The sequence below is a fragment of the Miscanthus floridulus genome, chromosome 2, assembly GCF_019320115.1.
Source record: "Miscanthus floridulus cultivar M001 chromosome 2, ASM1932011v1, whole genome shotgun sequence".
In the NCBI taxonomy this organism is placed as follows: Eukaryota; Viridiplantae; Streptophyta; class Magnoliopsida; order Poales; family Poaceae; genus Miscanthus; species Miscanthus floridulus.
The window spans coordinates 45,102,073-45,129,175 of record NC_089581.1 but is presented as its reverse complement, the minus strand read 5'-3'; the positions used below and the strand labels follow the sequence as shown (position 1 = coordinate 45,129,175).

The following is a 27,103-nucleotide window of genomic DNA, read 5'->3' as shown; positions in this document are numbered from 1 at the left end:
CACAGCACTAGCCAGCCAATTCAGCCCTACCGAACAGGCTGTAAGTCGATCTGAATAGCTTGAAATCCACGTCACCTTGCCTAACGTCCTTCAACATATTGTGGGCCATCCCCGGGCCTATCCAAGTAGTACCCCACGGGGAACCCTTAGGACCCTGGTCCGTCAGTCGTTAATCCGAACATTTGAAGGCAATGGCCTGCACTTTGGAGGGGTCGCTGCACTTTTCGATGGTATAGACGGATCGACCATTTCTCCCGTGGCACACAGAAAATTGTCTCTTAGGCTCCCTTTGATCATGGGAAACTTTCCTCTTACGTTTTTCCTATGAAAATAAACTAATATATGTGAAATTTCTATATTGTTCAGGTAAAATTCCCACGTTCTAAAGGAGCCTCTGGGACTGGTACTTGGTGAATGTTCTTGTGAAATTTCTACAGCCTTTAGGACGGGTACTTTTGGTGAATTTTTCAATGAGGTGATTTCATTTTGTAAATCCCACATATATCCTTTTGTCACATTCCGGGGCCCTAAATAAAAATTCACATTAATCTGTTCGGTGAAAATGAAAAAAAAAATAGTTCACAATCAGTTGGGAGGCACAAGGACTAGCTATAGTGTGAGCCACACGTCGGACATGACTGTCTCTGCTCTTCAGAGTGGGCGTGGCTGTGCTCCGCCTGCTCACTCACCCCGTCCTCTCCTCTCTCGTCTCTCTCTCGGAGAGCTGGACAGGACAGTCAGCATCTGCCGCCGCGCGTGTGCCGGCAGGCAGCAGAGGCGAGAGGCGAGAGACGGGTCCCCGTCCCCGGGCCGACCCGAACCCGACTACGGACGACAAGCCCCTGCGGTCGCCGTCCTCCGCGATCTCCATCGGGTCAAAAAGATGGCCTCGGCCTCTCCCATCGATCCATGCTGTTGGATTTGATGGATGTGCCGCAACATCTCACAGCGCGGCACAGCACACATGCATGCTGCTCCTGCTCGTACCACCCTATCATATAATGCCATGGATCCTCTGCTACTACTACTAGCCTCTAGGTAAACAAAGAGGACGTTGTGATGGATATATGCCATGGATGATGGATTGGAACGAAAGGATCATGGATCGGAATGGATCAGCAACCCATCGGGAGCACTGTGCCCTCCGGGTTGAATGGATGGCACCGCCATGTCCTACGAAAGTACGAATCCGTCGAAATCTGTCCTACAGCCCCTGTAATCAAATCCACACAGTCCTGGTCCTCCCATCTTCCCATCTCCTTTTTTTTTTGATGAAACAGGAGGAGCCAGAGGCTCCTACTGAATTCCCATCTCCTTCTCACAACAAGGATACGAAGCTGTGCGGCCGTGACAATTTGATCTGCGCCGACTTGTCTCCGCATAGGACTACTCCCAGTGGCGGATCCAGAAATGGACCGAGGGGGGGGGGGGGGGGGGGGGGGGGGGGGGGGCTAAATAATAGAGGGCAAAATTTTTTTTTGCTCACTGTACACAGTAGACTAATAGATATAGCAAATATTGATATCAATTCAAAGTGCTCAAAGATACATAGAACCATGACGAGAATAGAAAAGTACCAAATACAAAGAGCCTTCCATAATAAAAAAAAATCCATGCCTGATGTCTTCCGTCTTCACGAATTCACACCACTTGAACCACCACGCTCAATGCTACATAATTTTTAAAATGTCATACTTCTTCATATATCAAGATAGCATTATAAAATGAAATTTACTAAAACAATACGCACCTCGGGCGCTCGCGTGGCAAATTTATCTTTCGGTTTTTGAAACCTTGAAAGCGCTTCAAAATTTTATCATCTTCAACTGATGCAAACAAATCCCGCTCGATATAGCATATCATGCTATTATTCATCCATTCATCATTCATTTTATTCCTCCGTTCGGTCTTGATAATATTCATAGCGGAGAATGCTCTTTCAACTGTTGCTGTTGCCACCGGCAAAATCAATGCAAGTTCAATGAGACGATACACCAAAGGGAAATGTGTATGTCTATCACTTTGAACCATCTTCTCAGCAAGGTTACCAAGATCAGTACATGTGCCAAAATCTCTATCATGTTTGACATCATCAATAAATACCAGGAGGTCACCCCTTAGCTTTTCACAATCATAATCACTGAAGTCATCTTTATAGATCTTAGCAAGCTCAACTAATTGCTCTATCTCAAAGTTAGCAAAAGAACCATTCGGATCAAGACAAGCAACACATCTCAAGAGTTGAGTTGATCTTTCTGGAAACCGATTGTTTAACTCACAAAGAATCTGATCAATCACAGCAATGAAAATTCCATGATGAAAATGATGGTAGTGTGTCACTAATTTGGCACCACGGAATTTGGAACGACCTCTAACTGGTATCATATCTTCCATATTAGGAATGTCTATCTTCTTTTGGACACAAAAGCTTTTGACCTCTTCAAAAAGATCATCCCAACCATTTTCCCTCGTGGCATTCATATTTCTCATCACAAAACCAATCAATCCTATTGCACGAACAATGTTCTAATTTTTCCTTTGCAAACATTGTGATATTTCTTGAGTCAACCCCAATACTCTAATCATAAGATGTAATATGAACACAAATTCAAATGACTCCATTTTTGTTATTAATCCAGATGCAATAGTTTTCTTTTCCCCATCAGTTCCATCTTCACTAACATTCTCTAACACCTCAAGTACAGAACCCCACATGAGCATAAGACGTGCCAATGTTTTGTGATGTGTTCCCCACCGTGTATCACCAGGCCTAGCAAGACTAGTTTCTTGGTTTTTCTCTCTCCCAGGAAAAATATCACCACTATCTAATTGCTGAACAAGATGGTCATGGTGATTTTGGAGGAGTTGATCTTTTCTTTTGCAAGAAACACTAACAGTATTGACAATTGAAGTGACATAATTGAAGAAATCAAATGTTGAAGTACAACACTTGGCTACAGAAACTACCACAAGTTGCAATTGATGAGCAAAACAGTGGATGTAAAAGGCAAATGGGTTTTCATTCAATACCAGCCTTTGTAATCCATGAAACTGTCCTCTCATGTTTGAAGCTCCATCATATCCTTGTCCTCTAATCTTGGAAATAGATAGACCATACCTCCTAAGCATAGTATCCAATGCTTCCTTTAGTGAATGTGATGTGGTGTCAGAAACATGTTCAATGCCAAGAAACCTCTCAATGACATTTCCTTTATCATTGACAAACCTACAAGAGAAAAGAAAAAATATATTTATTGGAAAGAAAAAATAAAATCAATGAAATACACAAATTAAGAGATGATATATACCTCACAACCACAGCCATTTGTTCCTTAATAGATGCATCACGAGCCTCATCAACAAGCACCGCAAAGCAACGATCTCCAATTTCATTTTTAATTAACTCACTTGTCTCCTCTGCGCAAGCTCTAACCAAATCTTTCTGAACTATTGGGCAACTCATTTGATTATTGCCTGGAGCATTTTCACCCGTCACAAGTGCAGCCTTCGGATGCTTCTTTCTGTACCATTCAAGCATCTCCCGAAAGTTCCCTTTGTTTTTTGATGTTTTAGACTCATCATGTCCACGAAAGGCTAGAGCTTGTAAAAGGAGAAATCTAGCAATGCCTAACATAATAGTTAAACGAGCTTTATATGCCTCCTCTTCTGCTGCGCTTGTCACAGTCCACACATGTTCAACACTTTGTCTCTGATTTTTGAAGTCAAGTGCACGCTTCATTGCATTACTGTGAAAGCCATCAACTGATTGAGCATGCTCCTTGAAAGAATCCTTTGCATTCTTCCAATTTCTGAACCCAACTCTAGTGAATGTATCATTACTGTGAAACCCAATTTGTTGTGGCTTAAAGAGATAGCAATAAAAGCAATAGGCTGCATCCTTGGTTACACTGTACTCTAACCAATCAAATTGATCAAACCATGACCCAACAAATCCTCTTGCTTGACCTTTACCATTGACTTTTGTTTTTGGAAACTTATGACCAGTTGGCCTATATGGACCTTTCTGTAGATACGCTCTCCTAGCCTCATCCCTAATGTCATGATGAAACTCATCAATTGGCTTTCTATTGCCTGGATCATCAACTATATCTCTCAAATCAAGTTCAATCCTTAGTCTTTTCTGTTCAAGCCGACTCTATGTCTCTTTATTTCCTGTATTACTATTTGATGCATCTTTCTTAGCATAATATCTTTCCATCCTAAAACACATTGGATATGAATTAAGAAATAATAATTATCAATTAACATCCTCTAGACACCTGACTCTACAGACTATAGTACAGACTTGAAAGAATTAGGGATGGGAATTGGGAATATTGGATCTCTTCTCACCTGCGTGCTTCCTGCAGGGACAGCCGAGCAGGACTGCAAGATGACCGAGTGGACAGTGCCACAGTGGACGACGTGCCGCTGCCCACTGAAGATCGCGGAGGCCGGAGTGGCGGAGTCTGAGATCGACCGGGCGGCGAGCGACGTCGCCAGGTCGCGACTCCGACTCGCGATCGCGACTTCCCGAGGGAGTCGAATCGCGCAGGCCGCACGGAGCGAGGCGCGAATGTGAAAAGTCGATCAGGCCAAGGGTCACTGCGCTGCGTGCTTTGCCGTGCGGCCAGGGCTAACTAGAATACTAGTTGGGCTGCATTCATGCCAGGGGGGGCTATTGGGCTGCCAAGGCTTTTTTTGTGTTTTTTGTGAAACTTGTTCCTAGATTTAATGGGCCGCGCCCCGGGCTACAGCCCAGGCAGCCCGGGCCTTGGATCCGCCCCTGACTACTCCTATTTGTTATTATGCCCACAGAGGAATATCACAGGCAACTCGCAGTGTTCGATCTAAGCTCTAGATTTAAGTGTCACAACAACAAAAAACTACATAGGAAATAAACTTCGTCCAAATTAAAATAATTAACTTAAACTCTAGATTTAAGGGCATGTTTGGATCAAAGCTAGTTACTAGTCAGGATTAAAAATTAGTCCAAATTAGTTGAGGCTGACCAGCTAGTTGACTAACAACTAGGTGTAGACTTGGCTAATAAATTAGCCCCTTGTTTGGATGAACCCGAGCTAATTTGGGCTAGATATTATATGGCTAGCAATTAGCCCTATGCATCCAAATAGGGCCTAAGTACCAGTGTCAACAAAAAGAACACATAAAATTAGCTACTAAACCCTCCGTCCCAAAGTAAATCATTTTTTTGGTGTCGCAGATGTTGTTAGTTGTTACTTTTCCTCATAAAGTTGGTTAAACTTAAAACAATTTGACTTAGGGTGACTCTACGACTTGATTTATTTCAAGACGGAGAGAGTATATCACAAATCAACAAGACATGTTTGATTGATATGGCCTATAATTGCTAGTGTTGACACACTTCCGCGCCAAACTTGGCTAACTCCTGGTCAAGAAAAATCTTGCCACGAAATAGGAATTCAACCTTTCCTTTCCGAGCCTTTGAAGTCTTTCTCTAGAAAAGGAGACTGACAAAAACAAGGGACCCTAGGTCTTCGGGCTCTATTGCCATGATCAACGGTCTTCCTTGACTCCAATGGCCTTCACGTCACGTGGAGGAGAGGCAAAACATGGATTCCTAGTGTGCGGGAGGTTAGGTCCTTGTTTCTCTGGGCTTGGTGTCCTAGGCAGCGGCGACAAAGTTGGTGGTGGTAGCGCAACTTCAGAATAAGTTATAAGTCCCTCCGACATCGTCACCATCTCGTTGTTACGTTATCCGACGCAGGCGAGGTGCCTGTGAGGGTGGTGTCCACTAGATCGGAAGTCGACACTGGCGACTATTATCTTCTAGATCTTGGTGGTTTATGTTTAGGAGGTTCATGGTTGGTGCTTCAACAAGATATGGTACTGGTTCCGGTGATGTGGAGCAGAGGGATAGCGGGTAGGTTGGGGGCTTTTGCGGTGGATGGACCCGTGCTCTGATCTCGGTGCTTGCCGACGACGTACACATGATCTTGGTCAGTGAAGCGTGGGGTGCATTCCTAGCCGATGTTTTTCTTTCGTAGTCTCATTCCTATCCTCTGGGGCGAGACACTGTTGTGGCTCATTTCAAAGCCTTCATGCGATAGTGCTTTCTCCGGCCTTAGGGTTCTTGTCGGCTTCTCTTTTCTCCGGTGGTGGCATTGACGGCGATGGAGAAGAGCGTAAAACTACATCTTTAGATAGCACAGAAGATCCCAAGGGCTTATTTGATTTTTGTTTTTTTTTTGTTTAGGGTCTTTTGTGTAAGAAGATTTGAGCAGTTATGCCCTCTGCATTTTTAGCACGTTCATGTGTTTGTATCCCTTTCCGTACATTTTTCTTACAAAATAACACAGGTAAGCTCGTATAAAAAAACAAAAAGCTCGCCATAACTTGGCTTGTCTCATGGCAAAAAAAAAAAACTTGACTTGTCTAAAAAAATCTTGCTACATCCCTATGGGCGTATGACACATGGGTCCTAGCTAGAGTGAAGTTTTGCGTGACCAACTTAATAAGAATTTGTCAAGAAACCAAACAATAACCTAACATGATCTAACTTGCCGAAAAAACTAGTGGCAATGTTTGGCCCTGTTGGCATGAAGTTCTGCGAAATTTTAGTGGCATCATAACAGCAGCTTTGATGGAGTATTTCAATAACCAAGCACCAGTATATATAGCCAGTAATTTGAGCAGTAAAACTAAAAGTGAAAAGTGGGCGGGAACAGAGTTGGAGCAGGCGGAGCAGAGGTGTGCACGAGTGGGCAGTGCACGCCGCAGGAGATCCAGTGGAATCGGCCGTGTAGTAGGGCCAAGGATTTATTTATGTGCTGCCGCCAACACTCACATGCACTCAGTAGGTGAGGAGCCACTCTTTGGCCAGCCAGGGGCAGCAGGGTCCTGGCTTCCTGGGTCACACCCTCTCTCTGATGCAGCCCTGCACCTCTTCGTAGGAGTATCATATCCTACCATGCATCTTCCTGAAAGGCGAGCATCGTGTATCAGTCATGATATAGTATTTTTCATGTAAACACAGATGTAGCTTGTTAAATCACAGATCTAACTAACCTTACTCCTAGCCACTTGATATGCATGTGAGGTGATTGCTGGTGTCCTGATTTGCTACCAGTTCCATCTGGCTCTTGTAATTGCTCATTGTTGCCTCAAGTACTTTTGTACTATGCTCAATCAACCCCTCTCCCACAGCAATGGTCCAATGGAAACCACCCCATGTGCCACCTCAATTGCACTGCTTGCAACCATCTTTCTCTCTCTCTCTCCCCCTCTCCCTGTATGTGTTTTTTAATCTTTTGATTAGTTTTACTACTAAGGCCCTGTTCGTTACGAGCCGTACTATTTCAGCGAACGAACAGTGTTTTTATCTCATAATAAATCAGCGAACAATACTTTCCGTCATGACTTTTCGGCAAAACGAACATGGCCTAAGTTGTTTTGAACCTATATATGCTACTTCCTCACTCCAAGAAAGAATACAATTCTAGCACAGTATCACGTTTTAGTATCTTTATTAAGTTTGACTAGTTATAGATAAAGAAGTATTAGTATTTATAACATCAAATTAATATCATTAGATTAATTATAAAATTTATTTTTATAATAAATTGATTTGAAACCATAAATGTGAATATCATTCATTAAAAATTTGGTCAAACCTCTTTAACTGGCACGCAATCCATAGTTTCATTCTTTCGAGGGAGTACACTATACACTAGACTACTGGACATGGATTTATTATTCTACTACTCTAGTGGTGATTAATATCAAATCTATCCATGCATCTAAAATCTCATTGTGCACCGCACTGTGCATGAGCAATCAGTAGCTGGACACGGCCATGTATGCTGCACATGGCGCCGGCCGTCGACCACCCATGCATGCATTCCTTTTTCCATTAGTATTTTTTTTTGTTGGCCATCTCATGATTGATTGGATCAGCCCCACTCACAAACAAATCTCCGTTAACAGGATTGAGGATACATCATCGATCTCCTTTGAAGATGAAAATATATTGAGCTTAACTTTCTCATGCATGCACCAAATACATGATCACTTAACATTCGTGATGTTTCGGTGTTGAGCTTGCAAATTAGTACCCGTGTTTGGCGGTTGACAAGCCCAATGGAGAATCTTGGAGCACATCTCCACTGATACTATAATGATACACAAACCCTTCTGGGTGTGCAACAAAACATCTAGTCATTGGGTTGAAATGATGAAGGGTTGAGCTATGTAGTTTTAATTTGAAGCCTGGTTTGTACTAGGAGGCGTGAACTAGAAGTTCTTGAATAATGTTTCGACTCCACGTCGCATTAGGCGGAGAATTTCGATTTACTCATAGGTTGTATGATGATATTATACATTCCCAAACTTGAATTCTATATCTCAACTTTGTTGATTTTATATAAGTATTTAAATTTGATAGTCAATAAATTAAAAAAAACTACTATGTGAATTCGCAACGTAAAAGGTTTTTTTATAGAAAATAAGTGATGTTTTAGACATTAATATGGTATAACACTTAACTTTTACCAATTTTTCCCAATGTCTGTTGTATGCAATAAATGTATACTATCGCGAAAGTACTCTTATATACTATACTGCAAAGATCCCCAAAAAACAAAAATGTTAGGTTATAGTATGACTTTAGAACGGTTAACCTAAGACAATCCAAAATTTCACTTATTCGTGGTCGAGGAGTATATTATTGTGCTTGCTAGTTGGTGTTCTTATTATTTGTTTAGGTAGTACACGATGTGCCTAGCAATAAACCATGACTCTTTCCAAGGCTATAAATAGTGGACTAAGCCATTTAGTGGTGGCCTTTTCCAGAGCTATATTAAGCTATAATAGGATATAGTAGAAGCCGTTTCATTTAATAGTTTTGTAAAAAAACATAAGAATTCTTAACTAATTATCATGAACTCAATTACATGTACCGTTATATGCCTCTAGGGGAACATGTCTCAAGTCTATTACTTAAATTTATGAAATCAATCAACATACGCACAACTACGATTACATCCAAATTAATTCATGAATCAACAAATTGCAATGGTTCATTACAACATTGATTAAGTAAATAACACAATAGAGAGGCATAAATTATAATCGTCTCAAGTAAAGAATGAATATTTGCATCGGTCCATATTAGTGGTGCTAAAAAATATTTCACGACTAAACCAAATAGCAATGTTTAGTAGAGCTAAAATATCATTAGTAGTAGTAGTGAAACAATTAGCAACATCACAATGGTAAACTCTATGAAAACACTATAATTGGATATTCAAAACCATGCTTTTGTCTGCTCCCAAGATTTGCCGGTCATCCAGACCAAGTTTCTAAAAGAAACAAAAAGAGTGTGCCTATGAACACAGAGTATCTGATTTATCTAATTCACAGCAGTCATCAATAGTACAGAGAGAGGTATGCACATAGTATTTAGGATACTTAGGACATGTTTGCTTGGACGCCTCCCAGCAGATGCACAGGCAGTGATCATAGTCCAAGCGTCCGAAATCGAACATATGGAAGCATTTCACATGTTAGGAAACATTGCTTGGAGGCAATCCAAACAACCACTTAATATCCATGATGCAAAGGTAACAAGCCTGAACGCCAAAATGTTTTGTGTTCATGTGATTAAGAGTATGTTTGGATCCCCTAGCAACTAATGATTCACGACTGATATTAGCTACATAACTATTGACTGGTTAATTATTAGCTTGGTGATATTTAGATTCAACAACTAAGAGATGGACGCATTTGATGATTTTGGCCCAATTCCGCAGCACTACTTCAGCGGTACTTTTCAGCGAATGAACGACGTTTTTCTCTCACAACAAATCAGCATAAGCATCAGCATATGCTAAATTTCAGCGAAACGATCAGGGCGTTTAACTATAATACCCTTCTTCTTTTAGAAGCTTCAATAAAAGGCCTGTTTGATTGCTACCGCAAGTTGCCAGACCACGCCACAAACACCTATGCCTAACCTGCGGTAACCCTTAACTAACAATTGTCTCATTAAACTACTTTAACATTTAAACTGTTAGCTGCATGTCAATTGATAGTTGTTATTGTTGATATTAGGAAATCTACCACAGCTAATTTTAGCAGGTACTATTACGTACAGTGACTGTTAATTGGCCGGATCCAATACCTACTAAACAATTTATATAAAAAGGAAAGAAAAAAAAAACCCCTCCTAAGTTGCCGTGCCGTACTGCATACACCAACATGCGGCCGGGCGGTGTGCAGGGCCAGAAAACAAACAAGCAAGCGTGCGCCGCGCAGGCGCGCACACATGGGGGTTGGGTGGGCTTTGACTGCCCTGAGCCTGACCCTGACCTGACCAAAGCGGTGGCAGTAGTGGCACCGCGGCGCGAGGCAGCGTCGTTCCCAAGGCCACTGCACACTGCGCACGGGCACACGGCTGCAATGGATAGCTCGATCGAGAGGTCATCAGACGCTGCTGCTGCCGATGCTCCAATTTCTTTCTTTCTTTGCCGTTGTTGATCTCTTCCGTCTTCAAGCCTAGCGGGCCGGCCAGCAGGATTCTCATTGCACACACACAACCTGCTCCGCTCTGCTGCCTCCCTGTGCCGCTCTGAGCTCTGACGCTTGTCGTGACCCCACGGTCAAGCCTCGCCTTGGAATGTGGACCCTAGCTCGAGCTCCTCCTCCTCCTCCTCCTCCTCTATCTATTCTGCAACGCAATTTAAGTGATACACTGTAGAGAAAATAAGGCTCCGAAGCCAAAATCCAAAATTTTTTAAGATTCTCCGTCACATCAAATCTTACGGCATATATATAGAATATTAAATATAGATAAAAAGAATAACGAATTACACAGTTTACCCGTAATTGACGAGACGAATCTTTTAAGCCTAAATAGTCCATAATTGGACAATTTTTACCAAATATAAACGAAAGTGCTACAGTAGCAAAAAAAAAAAACCAAAAATTTTGGCATCTAAACGGGGCTTAAATGAAATGAAAGAAAACGAAAAAAAAAAGAGAGGAAAGAGGCCGGGTGGCAATTCATAAGATAGTGCCTCGGTGACCTGGTGTGCCTGTGGCCTATATAAAGGGCTGCTCGGCGCCCCGGTACAACAGCGAGCAAAGCAAGACCTCTCCTTGCTCTGCCGTGCACGGAGTTGGAGCACACCACCATTCCTGCAGCAGGAAGAAGCAGCCTCCCCCTCCTCTTCCTCCTGCTGGAAGAGCAAGCGAGCGAGAGAGATAGAAGTGATGGCGCTGCTGTTGCTCCTGGTGGCCGTGCTCGGCGTGGTGCTGGCGAGCAGCCTGCTGCTGCGGTGGAACGAGCTCCGGTACAGCCGCCGCCGGGGCCTGCCGCCGGGCACAATGGGGTGGCCGCTCTTCGGCGAGACCACCGAGTTCCTCAAGCAGGGGCCCAGCTTCATGAAGCAGAGGCGGCTCAGGTACCATACCAACCCCGTCCGCATTCCGCTCGCCGTCCGTGCCCTGCTCGCTTGCCTTCGCCTTGCCAACTGCAGTGTCTGTCACCGGATCAATCATTCGTTAGAAAGAAAGAAAGAAAGCATAGTAGTACTAGAATGAAAAAAGAAAAAACAAAAAGCGGCGATCCGGAGGAGAAGGAAGAGGCGGAGCATCAGTGTCGTGTTCCCCAAAAGCTCGCAGCCCCGCACTGTTCCTGTTCCAGCTCTCCTCTCTGCTGGCTGATTACCTTAGTTCCATGCCATCATCATCCTCCTAAAGCACCACGCCACCACCACCTTATCATATACTGCCACTGCTGCCAGACATGAGGAAGGAAAAAAAAAACAGTCTTTCCATTATATACAGAATAATAAGCATAGCTAGTCTAGTCATGGTAAAATAAATCATTTGCTAACAGTAACAGCAAGCAAGCACAGAAGCATGAAGAAGCTTATGGTAAAATCATTGGCGGCATGGTGGCAGGTACGGGAGCCTGTTCCGGACGCACATCCTGGGCTGCCCCACGGTTGTGTGCATGGAGCCGGAGCTGAACCGCCGGACGCTGGCCAGCGAGGGCGCCGGCTTCGTCCCGGGCTACCCGCAGTCCATGCTCGACATCCTGGGGCCCAACAACATCGCCGCCGTGCACGGCCCGCTCCACCGCGCCATGCGCGGCGCCATGCTCGCGCTCACTCGGCCCCACATGATCCGCGCCGCGCTCCTCCCCAAGATCGACGCCTTCATGCGCGCCCACCTCCACGGCTGGGCCGAACGACGCGTCGACATCCAGGAGATGACCAAGGAGGTATGGTAGTGTAATACACAGATACACTAGGACGCAGTTGTTGTTGTTGTTGTTATGCTCTCTTCTTTTGCTCTGATGCTCTTGATGCTGTGCAAACCTCCTTGACTCGTGAGCTCTGACAGAAAAAGAGAGAAAAAAGAAAAACAGCGAGAGAACAGCCGGCTGGAAAAGGGTGACGAAGGAAAAAAAAAGGGGGAAAAAGCAGTAATTTTGTGGGGCCCACGGTTGAAAGATTACTGATTTACCTTGACTATATTGCATTTCAGTGGCCAAATTGCCATTGCTGTTGACATTGCTTTGGCAACAAATCTGACTGAAAGTGGAATGGGACACATTCCTCAATTTTTACAGCACCCACCGCCACCATTTTTCACTTGCCCTCCGACTCGGATCCAGAGAGGCAATGCCATAGGCTGGCCGACACGGCAGAATGATGGTGCCCCTTGAAAACTGAGGAATTCATCGACTGTTGATTTCAAAAGAGTTGCGAGCAAAAGGAAGGGATCTTCCCCATCCCTTCCTCTCTCTCTACCAAAAGGGGAATCTTTGGCTTTCTAGAACCTGTACTGCACTGCTGGATTGGCAAAAATTTATGAGCCGAAGAAAAGGGCAGACAGAGGGGAAAGGAAACTCCCCTCCCCCTCTCTTTTCTCTCTCTCTATATATACACATTCCAAAGTGCACAACAAACACTCCATGCACCATCATCACCATCACATGTCTCAATGCAAAAGAAGCACTTGGCTGGGTGCTGAATTCCATACCTCTTCCATAGCGTAGCATGGCAACTTATTATTATGGAATCTTATCTGCCTTTGTTTTCTTTGTTTTTTTTCATCAGATGGCTTTGCTCTCAGCTCTCAGGCAGATTGCTGGCATCTCTGCTGGCCCACTCTCTGATGCCCTAAAGGCAGAGCTGTACACCCTTGTACTTGGCACCTTCTCCCTGCCAATCAACATCCCAGGAACCAACTACAGCAAAGGGCTCCAGGTACTGTTCATTGCTTGCATACCTGAAAACATCAGAAGAAAAAAGTTGAGCTGAACTGAGCACTCTAACAACAGCAGTGTTGTCTTTCAGGCAAGGAAGAAGCTTGTGGCAATGCTGCGGCAGATGATCGCGGACCGGAGGTCCTCTGGTTGCGCTCAAGATGACATGCTGGATGCGCTGTTGAGCGGCAATGAAGGCACCAGGGCGAAGCTCAGTGATGACCAGATCATTGACCTTCTTATCACCCTCATATACTCTGGGTATGAAACCGTGTCGACCACCTCGATGATGGCGGTGAAGTACCTATCGGACAATCCAAAAGCTCTTGAACAAATCAGGGTACATATACTTCGCAACCAAGTTCAATTCTACCGCAAAGCGATTAGTCCTATAATCCATGAGCTTAGGGATGATCTGTTGACTGTTGCAGAAAGAGCATCTTGACATCAGGAAGGCTAAATCACCAGAGGATGCCCTTGACTGGAATGATTATAAGTCAATGACCTTCACCAAAGCTGTAAGTTGGAGATGATACACCCAGAAAGCAGTCAGAGTAGAATTGTACTATGGACACGACAAACTAATTTATTCTTCTAATATGCAGGTCATTTATGAGACTCTAAGACTAGCTACAGTTGTCAATGGGCTGCTGAGGAAAACTACCCAGGATGTAGAAATGAATGGTGAGAATCCTACGGGATCCATACTTCTACTGATAGCGATGCAAATCTCAAGCTAGTTCTAATGCAATATTATGTATTTATTTCAGGGTATGTTATTCCAAAAGGCTGGAGAATTTATGTCTACACAAGGGAGATAAATTATGATCCATTCCTGTACCCGGAACCGATGGTTTTCAACCCATGGAGATGGCTGGTAAGGAATAGAACAAGCAAACGTCTCAGATAATAAATAGGCACCAAGATATGTCACAAAATTCTAACCTGACAATGCTTCCTGACAATAGGAGATGAACCTCGAATCACATCCACACTTCATGTTGTTTGGAGGAGGTGCCCGCATGTGCCCAGGGAAGGAAGTAGGAACAGTTGAAATTGCAACGTTCCTTCACTATTTCATTACGCGTTACAGGTTTGTTCCTCTCACAAGTTTTTGATACTAGCTATAGAAAAACCTCAAGAGCTCTTCACTGAAAGACTTGGCGCTGATCTTCTCTTGCAGATGGGAGGAGGAGGGAAACAACACAATATCAAAGTTCCCCAGAGTGGCAGCTCCCAACGGGCTACATATCCGAGTTCAAGATTACTGAACTTGTGAGACGTTTTGCGAAGTTTAGATAGGATTCAGACTTAGATAGAATAACCCTGCGATGCTGATGCTGCTGGCCTCTTGAAAGGATTAGAACAGCCATTGGTGCTTGTAAAATGTGTCCATGCCAATAGGAATATTATAGGGAGGATATAGGTATGATAGGTTTACTTAGGAAATTGATGTAGAAAGCCACCAGATGCTCCTGTATTCTTTTGGTCCATCAATTTTCAAATTTAAACAGAAGTATCATTTGGCTTCTATGCTTTTGAACATGATACAGAACCAGCTATCCATATGCAAATTTCCAGCTTCATGAGCCCGTTGAATAAAAAATGCCAATAGCCAACTGATCTAAAAATATGGATGGACACTGACTAAAAAACATTAAGCACATACTGAGGATATGCTAAATTGGTGACTGCTAATTGCTAATGGAGGAACAGAGTAAGAGTTTTACCTTATTCAGGATATAGATGATAACTGCTTCAATGGTAGAGGCTTCCAATTGCTTATATAAAAAGGTAAGAATGAGCTCATGTTAACAATGCAAGTTCCTTCAATTAGTTAGGCAACACATTGATGAAAGCAAAAGCACTCTCTTCCCATCGAAGGTCCAACATAATGGAAGTCAATATTCATTGCTGCTTCAAAAGATGCCAATAGTTGTTTAGAAGCATCACCATTGACAATGTTCGGTGCAAATGAAACTGCATTATCCAACGTACTCCGAGAACAATGCTGTTAATGCACTACTAGTAAATCTCAAAATTGTAGATACTACAAGATTTCAGCTTTCGGCGAAGGGCAAATTTTCCTGGAACAACCAATATCCTTGATCAGCCATGTAAATAAAGAGTGCACAAAAAAGGATCTAACATAGAGTTTTGGTAACTTGATTCTATCTGTTTCAACTCTGTTGCAGTAAAACCTATCATCAGGGCATCCATAATTGGTCATCGCACATTTCACTTAAGTTTAAAAGATAAATGGTTCTGATCGTTTAAAAAAAAAACTACTGCACTTTGTTTTCTTAAATTCCTAACTTGTGGCCTACCAGGAACAAATTGTGAACGAGAAAACTCCTAGCACTAAAGGGTATGTTATGTAATTCATGTAAAACTTTTTTTCGTACACAAGCTATTACAGATTGCAGGGTAATTTTTCGTACACAAGCCATTTCATACACAAGGACTGAAAAAAAATCGTGAATCTGAAAGTAGAATGTTCAGAATCAATGCTTAGAATCTAATTTAGGTATCTTCTAGCTGAAATACAAAAAAAATGCTAAAGCAGTCAAGCTTAACAGTAAATACCTAGCCTAACTGCTTTTCACGTCTACTACGAAGTGACCAACCCACAAGATACAAATCAGACCGGCCACATGGACAAGAAATACAAGCAGAGTGCAGGGCAACCACATGCATGCACTCACAAGAATTGACATGCAAACTCCTATTCTGTAGTGCACTGGGAGAAGAGAGTTTCTGTCAGTCCACATTTTTCCACGCACCATCTATGATCAGAACTAACAAGTAACAACAGACAACGACAGTCGCACGTTGTATGAACAATCGTGCACTGGGCACAAGAGTTGGTACATACTCAAACAGAAGAAGGCATATGCAAAGTAACACCCTGCCATGATGGCATCCCATGTGGTGAAACAAGTACAAGAGATGCAAATGCATTGTATGTTCCCCAAATTCTGTTGCTCCTGGAAATCAGTGGACTGACAGTTACTGACATGGAGCAAGGCAAGCATATGCACACAAGTCAGAGTGTACAGCCGTCTTATTCACTAACAAGAGAGAGTTTATATTGAAAAGGAAATAGCAATATCATACTAATCGACAAGTGCAAAAGTCTCCATAAGAGAAGAAAACAAGAGCACAAGTTTAAGACTTTGGTGTCAAAAAACTTCCCCACTTTTATTTGCTTCAACAATGCATCACAAACCTTTGTAGTATCAACATCAAATCTACCATTGCATGTGGGATTGACACGGTTACACATCCAACCTGGAAATCCTTTTCCTAGATGGTTCAAGTAACATACTAGTACATGTGAAGCAATAATGCTTCCTTGACACATCTCTTTTCTTATGGACGACACACCAGAAAGAAGCTGGAGGTTCTGTTAAGAATACTTTGAAAAGAACAATCTCAGGGTCAACAATCATTCTCGACCAAGGGATCTCTGCCAGTTCCATTGAGCCATAAAATTGTATGAAATCATCCCATCAAGCTCGGTGTGATGTTCTTGTTTAGCTCTGCTTGAGTTTTTTGTCCTGTACAGTTTTTTTGTTCTGATTCTTCTCTGTTAATAGAAGAGATCTGTTGTTCTGTTCAAAAAGATCTCTGCCAGTTCCATGTTAGATACTTGAGTATTGCTCAGAGGCCATATAAACCGAAATTGTAGCCTCTCTGCAATGTGAATAGATCCCCTGCCATATACATACAATGTGAGAGACGATGAGGTTAAGACACCTGCGAGATACATCATTGACCATATATACTCCTCGGTTTACAGTTTCGCTTGCACTTTTGCATATAATTGTATTCATGGATAATAGCTTCTTTCTATTTCAAGTATCTTTGACAATAGCACCCAGCACAGGAATCAACCTTTGAAGCTCTTCATCTTCTGAGAGCCTTGTCGCAAAATGGCGTGTGGACTGAGTGCCAATGTCAACTGTATCTGCAAGTTCAGATACTAGAAATTTGATCTCAGAAAAGATCGCCTCCACTTCAAGAATTTCCGCACATAACTAAAGCTATCTGGCTTCAGATTAAGCATGTCTATGAGGCCATGACCCACAGGTAACACTATTATTAGGCCCTCTTTTATGATCAAACAAAGGCTCTCCTTGAAGGTTCTTCAACAGTTTAAACAGCACATTTCAGCATTTTGAGAGTGAATGCCAACTTTGCACTGATCCAAGGATCAGTACCTAGAAGATCCTTCAAAAGGAACTAGAACTTTTGGCCTCTCATATTTCTGTTCGTCTGATGCTTATCATAAAATATGACATCCATACCAACTGGTTTGGGACTATATTTTCATCAGTTTGGCATAAATCCTACTCGATTTATTTGACTCGTCCGACTGAATCATGTCGTCCAAGCTTGGTTGTCGTCTTACACTGCACTGATTGTATCATCCACGTTGCTCCCTAAAGCAATGACAATCTCTTGGCCTTGGGAGCTTGCACTGACATAGGATTCCACAAATGAATGATGCGTCGGGAAATGCACGCCTGCTCTTGTCAATGACCCAACAAGCTCGGTACTGCCAACATGAGAGGAAAATTAGCAAACGGCTGTTTCAACTGTCAATTTAGGAAAGGGGAAAAAAATGATGGACAGGTTATATCAGAATGAGCATTTGAAGCTAAACAATCCTTTGAAACGGTAATCTGCTGCAGAGGCGTTTCATTTCACACATCTGTAGCTGTAGCACTGTGGCAGTAACAATGAGAAGACCCAGAGCAGGGGCACGATAGGATTCCAACAGAGCAACAGTGACCGGTGCTGGAAATTGAAAAGTCGGAGCCGGACAAGAATGGCGGAATCGCTGTGGCCTCGAGGCAAGAACTCGACAGGGTTCTTACAGTAAACAACAACGCCGACAATAACCGCTAAAACTAGTTGCGAAAACTGGTGGCAGGCAGGATAGGAATCAAGGGTTCTACTTGCAAATGTCAGCATGGATGTGAGAAGAAACAACTCGAGTGCCATTCGACGGGCGCAGCGAAGAAGATATCAATACCTCCCGAGCGGAAAAACTTGGATCGGAGAAGTGCTGAGGAGGCCGGATTTCATTTGATTTGAGGCGGCGCACGCGGCGAAGAGGAGAGCGCTGCGCCGTGCGCCGACCGGGGAGGAGAAACAAGAGGTTATGCGAACAGACTAAGAAAGCGAACTCATGGAATACGCCTTCCCTGTTATGACGCTTCTGCTTCTTATCCTCAGAACTATGGGCAAATAAGTAATTTGCTCCAGCCAAGGGGTTTTGCTGTTCCTCGTTGCTGAGCAGTAAGCAGTGGGCACAGTCGCTCTTCTCCCAGCAGGACTGGAGCGGCTACTGGGATTTTTGCTACTCCCCTCCATTGATGGCTTCTCTTCTTCTCCCTCCGCAGTTCACTTGCTCCCTGCGCCCTCATCATCGAATCAGGTAATCTCTCAACATAGTGAATCCGCTGCTGTACATCCCAATTATCAATGCGAGCCCGCGTGAAACATGCCGGTTTCCCCCCGTACGGTCGCTGCAGTCTGTGGTGAGATAGAGGAGATTAGGAGCCAGAATTGTCTTTTTGTTCATTCTGGGATTAGAAATGCGGCTCTGTCCTGTGATTCACGGACCTGAATAATGTTTGGTCAATTCATTTGGATTGTGTTGTGGGCAGGGGTCAATTGGTACATTACAAGACAAACATTTTGGGGAAGAACATGACTAAGTCTGCAGTGAGGTTGCTTAACCGCAGTGTTAGTTTTGCATCAAGGACTTCTCAAGATGCTGTGGATGAGTTAAGCGATGAAAGCGATGGTGAAAGCTCAACTAAAAAGAAAAGAGCCCCAAGACGTGGAAGAAAGAAAGCCGCCGCTGAAACATCGGGAGGCGAAGGAGAAGGAAACCAAATCGTCACTGAACAAACGGCCGCTGAAGAGACTAAGGAAGCTAAGAGGAGAGGCCGTAAGAAAGGTAAATGTACATATTGGTTGCATTTTTTGCAGCACTTTTGTTTCTGTATGCTGCAGTTTTCATGATTTTTCTCTACTGGGAACCTTAACAAGTCACAATTTTTCTCTGTTCTGTTACAGCTGCTACTGCTGCAAGCTCAGAGGAGAAGGATAAGGCCAAGGAACCGAAGAAGAGGGGAAGGAGAAAAGTTAAGACTGTAGAGGAATCTAGTGATGATGATGGAGGGCATACGGGCAAAGATTTGATGCTCTATAATGAAGGAGAAGATCAGACTCAGCTACAGAATTCTGCCAACGTTCTGGAAAGTAAAATAGAGTCAGTTCTACATGAGGATATTGGAGACGTTGACGATTTAATTCCGCTAGTGTGCTGCTTTGGACCTGCCAAATACTCCTTTATTCCTTCTGGAAGACCAGCCAATAGGCTTATAGATCATGAGATTCATGATAGAATGAAGGACATGTTTTGGTCTCTAGATAAGTTTGTGAGGGCACCAGGAGGGTCTTCATCCAATGTTGCTCTAGCTTTAGCCGCGATTGGTGGAAGGGTTGCATTCATGGGAAAATTAGGTGATGATGATTACGGTCAAAGTTTGCTGTATCACTTAAACATCAGTGGAGTTCAAACTCGAGCAGTTTGTATGGACCCTTCAGTGCCAACTGCTGTGTCCTTGATGAAGGTCAGAACCGAAGGAAGTCTGAAGACAAACTGTGTTAAACCTTGTGCTGAGGATTGTTTCCTGCAGTCTGATATCAACCCGGCAGTTCTAAAAGAGGTAAATATCAAACGATCATCAAATATAAATCCTGTGATATCATATCCTATGTATAATACTTTATGTTTTAGATGCAATGTGCGACATTTATTTTTTATTTATTAATAATGATATGTGATTCTTGCGTGTTTATTTTATGATCCTGAAAAGAGTATAGCTTTTCACTTTGTACACATGTAGGTGCGGGTCCTCTTCTATTTCAGAACATAAGGATGCATTTTCAAAATATTTGATAATGCATTTAGTCATATTCTGAACTTGCATTCAGACTTTTTCAGTTCTCGTATCTGGGTGCTCACAAGTCACATGTTGTGTGAGTCACTCCCTAAAGGATTTAGTACTCCCTCTGTTATGACTGGTATACAATATACCAGGCGCCAGCGTACAAGTGGCTAGGGGCGCCCAGTTCAGCCCAGATCAGATAGGTGGCGCCTAGAATTAGATGGGCTAATAGCCCAGTTATCCTTGTGTTTTATTATTTGCTATTTTCCCCAAATAGATATTTATTTCTTAAAATAGGGTCTCTTAGAGGGGATATATATATCTTGTAAACATTATTGAAGGAATCAAGCAAGGCAAACGTTATTTGCCTGGCCTCAAGGGCCAAGGGCTACATACGTGACTTCCTTGCCTCCCTGCCTCCTCTCACGCACAGCCCTAGGGCAGCAGCAGCGAGCAGCCGTCGCCTCTTCCTCTCGCCGCCACGGCACCACGCCGTCGCTGAGAGATCAGACCTCACCCTCCCCTCAGGGCCGTCCCACAAATTTCATGGGCCCTTGGGCCAGTAAGACACTAAGGGCCCGGCAATGTAATATTTGAATAGGACGATTAAAGTATATAACTTGTAGCATATATTTAATTCTTCTTGAAAAGGTAACAGTACATCAAAGAAGATAAAAAACAGCAAAATAACTATGATGGTTACCTCAAATAAAACTACGGTGCTTCAGTGCTTTTTAAAAAAGCGTCTTCGGGCATTTCTTGATGCAAAATCTTCAAGAACACTTTCAAGATCAATTGTATCTAAAATATCCTTCTCAATGCTACACATAGCCAAGCCATTTAATCTTTCTTGTAGCATAGTTGACCTCAAACAATTTTTCAGTAGCTTCAATTTGGAGAAGCTTCTTTCAGCTGATGCTACTGTCACTGGAATAGTTAACAGAATCCGATATGCAATAGAGGCATTTGGATAGCAATCTGCAACTTTAACAAAGTGAAGAATCTCAGATGCTGACATCAACTGATCTGGCAAAGTTACTTGCAACACTTTCAACTCAGAGAACAAATCATCTAACTCAACATCAGACTTGTTGTCATGAGAAAAAGTATTCACAAAAGTTGTGCAACAGTCTCGTAGATCACTATGATCCAAGGACTTTAGATTTTCCGAATTGAATAAGAAACCAAATATTTTCTCAAATTCCTTTAGCTGATCAAATCGGCTAGTCAATGAAACAATTGCATAATCAACAATAACTAGGAAGTAGTCATCATTGAAGTCATCTATAGCTGACCGTTGTAATTCTTCAGTTTCATAATCTTGTTCATCAAATTGCTTCTTCCTTTTACCTTTACGTTTTGTAGGAAATGTTGGCTCCACATCTAAACTAGATGCAATGGATTTTGCAGTCTCAATACTTGCACTGAAGCCTGTCTCTGTACTTCTTAAAATATGATATGACCCCTTCTATCTGTTTCAAAGTACTATCCAAGCACACAATTGGAGACTGCAACTTTTTGCTCACCATGTTGATAACAGATAAAATATCTTCCCAAATAACCATACCAACTAAAAATTCAAAATTCTCAATAGTGGTTACCAATGATCCAGCTTCACTCACCGATTTTGGGTCCTCGGTACAAGTTCTTTCCACCTCCTTCAGAGCTGATCTTATTTGAGAAGCTTGATACCTGATAGGTTGCACACTCTTTATTCGACTCTCCCAACGAGTATCAGACAAGGGTTTGACAGTGAACCTCTCAATATGATCGGTCAAAATTTTCCACTTTTTAGTAGATCGTGCAAACAATGCATATATCCGTTGTATGACACCAAAAAAAGTAATAGCTTTTCTACAGGATTTTGCCATATCACAAAGAACAAGGTTCAGACTATGACATGCACATGGCATATACAATGCTCTTGGATTAATTTCAAGCACACGTGCCTGCACACCTTGATGTTTTCCCTTCATATTGGAACCATTATCATACCCTTGACCTCTTGCATCATCAATGTTCAAATCAAGAGACTGCAATGCATCCAACAGTACATTAAAAAGCCCCAATCCTGATGTGTCATCAACCTTTAAGAACTCTAAAAAAAATTCCTCTACTCTTGGAATGGCACTTGACATATTAACACACCGCACAATTTGCCGACGACGTACACATGATCTTGGTCAGTGAAGCGTGGGGTGCATTCCTAGCCGATGTTTTTCTTTCGTAGTCTCATTCCTATCCTCTGGGGCGAGACACTGTTGTGGCTCATTTCAAAGCCTTCATGCGATAGTGCTTTCTCCGGCCTTAGGGTTCTTGTCGGCTTCTCTTTTCTCCGGTGGTGGCATTGACGGCGATGGAGAAGAGCGTAAAACTACATCTTTAGATAGCACAGAAGATCCCAAGGGCTTATTTGATTTTTGTTTTTTTTTTGTTTAGGGTCTTTTGTGTAAGAAGATTTGAGCAGTTATGCCCTCTGCATTTTTAGCACGTTCATGTGTTTGTATCCCTTTCCGTACATTTTTCTTACAAAATAACACAGGTAAGCTCGTATAAAAAAACAAAAAGCTCGCCATAACTTGGCTTGTCTCATGGCAAAAAAAAAAAACTTGACTTGTCTAAAAAAATCTTGCTACATCCCTATGGGCGTATGACACATGGGTCCTAGCTAGAGTGAAGTTTTGCGTGACCAACTTAATAAGAATTTGTCAAGAAACCAAACAATAACCTAACATGATCTAACTTGCCGAAAAAACTAGTGGCAATGTTTGGCCCTGTTGGCATGAAGTTCTGCGAAATTTTAGTGGCATCATAACAGCAGCTTTGATGGAGTATTTCAATAACCAAGCACCAGTATATATAGCCAGTAATTTGAGCAGTAAAACTAAAAGTGAAAAGTGGGCGGGAACAGAGTTGGAGCAGGCGGAGCAGAGGTGTGCACGAGTGGGCAGTGCACGCCGCAGGAGATCCAGTGGAATCGGCCGTGTAGTAGGGCCAAGGATTTATTTATGTGCTGCCGCCAACACTCACATGCACTCAGTAGGTGAGGAGCCACTCTTTGGCCAGCCAGGGGCAGCAGGGTCCTGGCTTCCTGGGTCACACCCTCTCTCTGATGCAGCCCTGCACCTCTTCGTAGGAGTATCATATCCTACCATGCATCTTCCTGAAAGGCGAGCATCGTGTATCAGTCATGATATAGTATTTTTCATGTAAACACAGATGTAGCTTGTTAAATCACAGATCTAACTAACCTTACTCCTAGCCACTTGATATGCATGTGAGGTGATTGCTGGTGTCCTGATTTGCTACCAGTTCCATCTGGCTCTTGTAATTGCTCATTGTTGCCTCAAGTACTTTTGTACTATGCTCAATCAACCCCTCTCCCACAGCAATGGTCCAATGGAAACCACCCCATGTGCCACCTCAATTGCACTGCTTGCAACCATCTTTCTCTCTCTCTCTCCCCCTCTCCCTGTATGTGTTTTTTAATCTTTTGATTAGTTTTACTACTAAGGCCCTGTTCGTTACGAGCCGTACTATTTCAGCGAACGAACAGTGTTTTTATCTCATAATAAATCAGCGAACAATACTTTCCGTCATGACTTTTCGGCAAAACGAACATGGCCTAAGTTGTTTTGAACCTATATATGCTACTTCCTCACTCCAAGAAAGAATACAATTCTAGCACAGTATCACGTTTTAGTATCTTTATTAAGTTTGACTAGTTATAGATAAAGAAGTATTAGTATTTATAACATCAAATTAATATCATTAGATTAATTATAAAATTTATTTTTATAATAAATTGATTTGAAACCATAAATGTGAATATCATTCATTAAAAATTTGGTCAAACCTCTTTAACTGGCACGCAATCCATAGTTTCATTCTTTCGAGGGAGTACACTATACACTAGACTACTGGACATGGATTTATTATTCTACTACTCTAGTGGTGATTAATATCAAATCTATCCATGCATCTAAAATCTCATTGTGCACCGCACTGTGCATGAGCAATCAGTAGCTGGACACGGCCATGTATGCTGCACATGGCGCCGGCCGTCGACCACCCATGCATGCATTCCTTTTTCCATTAGTATTTTTTTTTGTTGGCCATCTCATGATTGATTGGATCAGCCCCACTCACAAACAAATCTCCGTTAACAGGATTGAGGATACATCATCGATCTCCTTTGAAGATGAAAATATATTGAGCTTAACTTTCTCATGCATGCACCAAATACATGATCACTTAACATTCGTGATGTTTCGGTGTTGAGCTTGCAAATTAGTACCCGTGTTTGGCGGTTGACAAGCCCAATGGAGAATCTTGGAGCACATCTCCACTGATACTATAATGATACACAAACCCTTCTGGGTGTGCAACAAAACATCTAGTCATTGGGTTGAAATGATGAAGGGTTGAGCTATGTAGTTTTAATTTGAAGCCTGGTTTGTACTAGGAGGCGTGAACTAGAAGTTCTTGAATAATGTTTCGACTCCACGTCGCATTAGGCGGAGAATTTCGATTTACTCATAGGTTGTATGATGATATTATACATTCCCAAACTTGAATTCTATATCTCAACTTTGTTGATTTTATATAAGTATTTAAATTTGATAGTCAATAAATTAAAAAAAACTACTATGTGAATTCGCAACGTAAAAGGTTTTTTTATAGAAAATAAGTGATGTTTTAGACATTAATATGGTATAACACTTAACTTTTACCAATTTTTCCCAATGTCTGTTGTATGCAATAAATGTATACTATCGCGAAAGTACTCTTATATACTATACTGCAAAGATCCCCAAAAAACAAAAATGTTAGGTTATAGTATGACTTTAGAACGGTTAACCTAAGACAATCCAAAATTTCACTTATTCGTGGTCGAGGAGTATATTATTGTGCTTGCTAGTTGGTGTTCTTATTATTTGTTTAGGTAGTACACGATGTGCCTAGCAATAAACCATGACTCTTTCCAAGGCTATAAATAGTGGACTAAGCCATTTAGTGGTGGCCTTTTCCAGAGCTATATTAAGCTATAATAGGATATAGTAGAAGCCGTTTCATTTAATAGTTTTGTAAAAAAACATAAGAATTCTTAACTAATTATCATGAACTCAATTACATGTACCGTTATATGCCTCTAGGGGAACATGTCTCAAGTCTATTACTTAAATTTATGAAATCAATCAACATACGCACAACTACGATTACATCCAAATTAATTCATGAATCAACAAATTGCAATGGTTCATTACAACATTGATTAAGTAAATAACACAATAGAGAGGCATAAATTATAATCGTCTCAAGTAAAGAATGAATATTTGCATCGGTCCATATTAGTGGTGCTAAAAAATATTTCACGACTAAACCAAATAGCAATGTTTAGTAGAGCTAAAATATCATTAGTAGTAGTAGTGAAACAATTAGCAACATCACAATGGTAAACTCTATGAAAACACTATAATTGGATATTCAAAACCATGCTTTTGTCTGCTCCCAAGATTTGCCGGTCATCCAGACCAAGTTTCTAAAAGAAACAAAAAGAGTGTGCCTATGAACACAGAGTATCTGATTTATCTAATTCACAGCAGTCATCAATAGTACAGAGAGAGGTATGCACATAGTATTTAGGATACTTAGGACATGTTTGCTTGGACGCCTCCCAGCAGATGCACAGGCAGTGATCATAGTCCAAGCGTCCGAAATCGAACATATGGAAGCATTTCACATGTTAGGAAACATTGCTTGGAGGCAATCCAAACAACCACTTAATATCCATGATGCAAAGGTAACAAGCCTGAACGCCAAAATGTTTTGTGTTCATGTGATTAAGAGTATGTTTGGATCCCCTAGCAACTAATGATTCACGACTGATATTAGCTACATAACTATTGACTGGTTAATTATTAGCTTGGTGATATTTAGATTCAACAACTAAGAGATGGACGCATTTGATGATTTTGGCCCAATTCCGCAGCACTACTTCAGCGGTACTTTTCAGCGAATGAACGACGTTTTTCTCTCACAACAAATCAGCATAAGCATCAGCATATGCTAAATTTCAGCGAAACGATCAGGGCGTTTAACTATAATACCCTTCTTCTTTTAGAAGCTTCAATAAAAGGCCTGTTTGATTGCTACCGCAAGTTGCCAGACCACGCCACAAACACCTATGCCTAACCTGCGGTAACCCTTAACTAACAATTGTCTCATTAAACTACTTTAACATTTAAACTGTTAGCTGCATGTCAATTGATAGTTGTTATTGTTGATATTAGGAAATCTACCACAGCTAATTTTAGCAGGTACTATTACGTACAGTGACTGTTAATTGGCCGGATCCAATACCTACTAAACAATTTATATAAAAAGGAAAGAAAAAAAAAACCCCTCCTAAGTTGCCGTGCCGTACTGCATACACCAACATGCGGCCGGGCGGTGTGCAGGGCCAGAAAACAAACAAGCAAGCGTGCGCCGCGCAGGCGCGCACACATGGGGGTTGGGTGGGCTTTGACTGCCCTGAGCCTGACCCTGACCTGACCAAAGCGGTGGCAGTAGTGGCACCGCGGCGCGAGGCAGCGTCGTTCCCAAGGCCACTGCACACTGCGCACGGGCACACGGCTGCAATGGATAGCTCGATCGAGAGGTCATCAGACGCTGCTGCTGCCGATGCTCCAATTTCTTTCTTTCTTTGCCGTTGTTGATCTCTTCCGTCTTCAAGCCTAGCGGGCCGGCCAGCAGGATTCTCATTGCACACACACAACCTGCTCCGCTCTGCTGCCTCCCTGTGCCGCTCTGAGCTCTGACGCTTGTCGTGACCCCACGGTCAAGCCTCGCCTTGGAATGTGGACCCTAGCTC

General features: G+C 42.4%; 4 protein-coding genes and 1 long non-coding RNA gene across 6 annotated transcripts; 2 read left to right on the top strand and 3 right to left on the bottom strand.

Annotated features, from left to right (window-relative positions):
- Positions 1-1,734: 1,734 nt before the first annotated feature.
- On the bottom strand, positions 1,735-3,975 carry LOC136536455 (uncharacterized). Its single transcript, XM_066528742.1, is given in 5 exon segments — positions 1,735-2,286; positions 2,683-3,226; positions 3,309-3,657; positions 3,660-3,733; positions 3,950-3,975. Coding segments are annotated over 5 exon segments (1,545 nt in total).
- Positions 3,976-10,885: 6,910 nt separating this feature from the next.
- On the top strand, positions 10,886-14,803 carry LOC136523027 (cytochrome P450 85A1). Its single transcript, XM_066516811.1, has 9 exons — positions 10,886-11,444; positions 11,947-12,268; positions 13,110-13,259; positions 13,350-13,598; positions 13,690-13,776; positions 13,864-13,942; positions 14,029-14,135; positions 14,227-14,351; positions 14,442-14,803. Exons 1-9 carry the CDS (start codon positions 11,254-11,256, stop codon positions 14,527-14,529), a joined length of 1,398 nt encoding a protein of 465 aa, XP_066372908.1. The 5' UTR covers positions 10,886-11,253; the 3' UTR covers positions 14,530-14,803.
- Positions 13,734-18,441, bottom strand: LOC136523037 (uncharacterized). Of its 2 annotated transcripts, none has more exons than XR_010776073.1 (3): positions 18,300-18,441; positions 14,989-17,819; positions 13,734-13,774 (listed from the first exon to the last, which is right to left on the bottom strand). It is a non-coding gene; the product is annotated as an uncharacterized lncRNA (long non-coding RNA). The 2 variants fall into 2 exon arrangements; XR_010776062.1 differs by lacking the exon at positions 13,734-13,774 and adding an exon at positions 14,792-14,905.
- Positions 18,442-18,587: 146 nt separating this feature from the next.
- On the top strand, positions 18,588-20,217 carry LOC136536454 (fructokinase-like 2, chloroplastic). The gene is made up of 4 exons (XM_066528741.1): positions 18,588-18,704; positions 18,937-19,232; positions 19,352-20,007; positions 20,188-20,217. The coding sequence occupies exons 1-4, from the start codon at positions 18,643-18,645 to the stop codon at positions 20,215-20,217; spliced, it is 1,044 nt and encodes a 347-aa protein (XP_066384838.1). The 5' UTR covers positions 18,588-18,642.
- Positions 20,218-20,953: 736 nt separating this feature from the next.
- On the bottom strand, positions 20,954-23,568 carry LOC136536453 (uncharacterized). The gene is made up of 3 exons (XM_066528740.1): positions 23,539-23,568; positions 22,147-22,262; positions 20,954-21,617 (listed from the first exon to the last, which is right to left on the bottom strand). Exons 1-3 carry the CDS (start codon positions 23,566-23,568, stop codon positions 20,954-20,956), a joined length of 810 nt encoding a protein of 269 aa, XP_066384837.1.
- Positions 23,569-27,103: the final 3,535 nt, after the last annotated feature.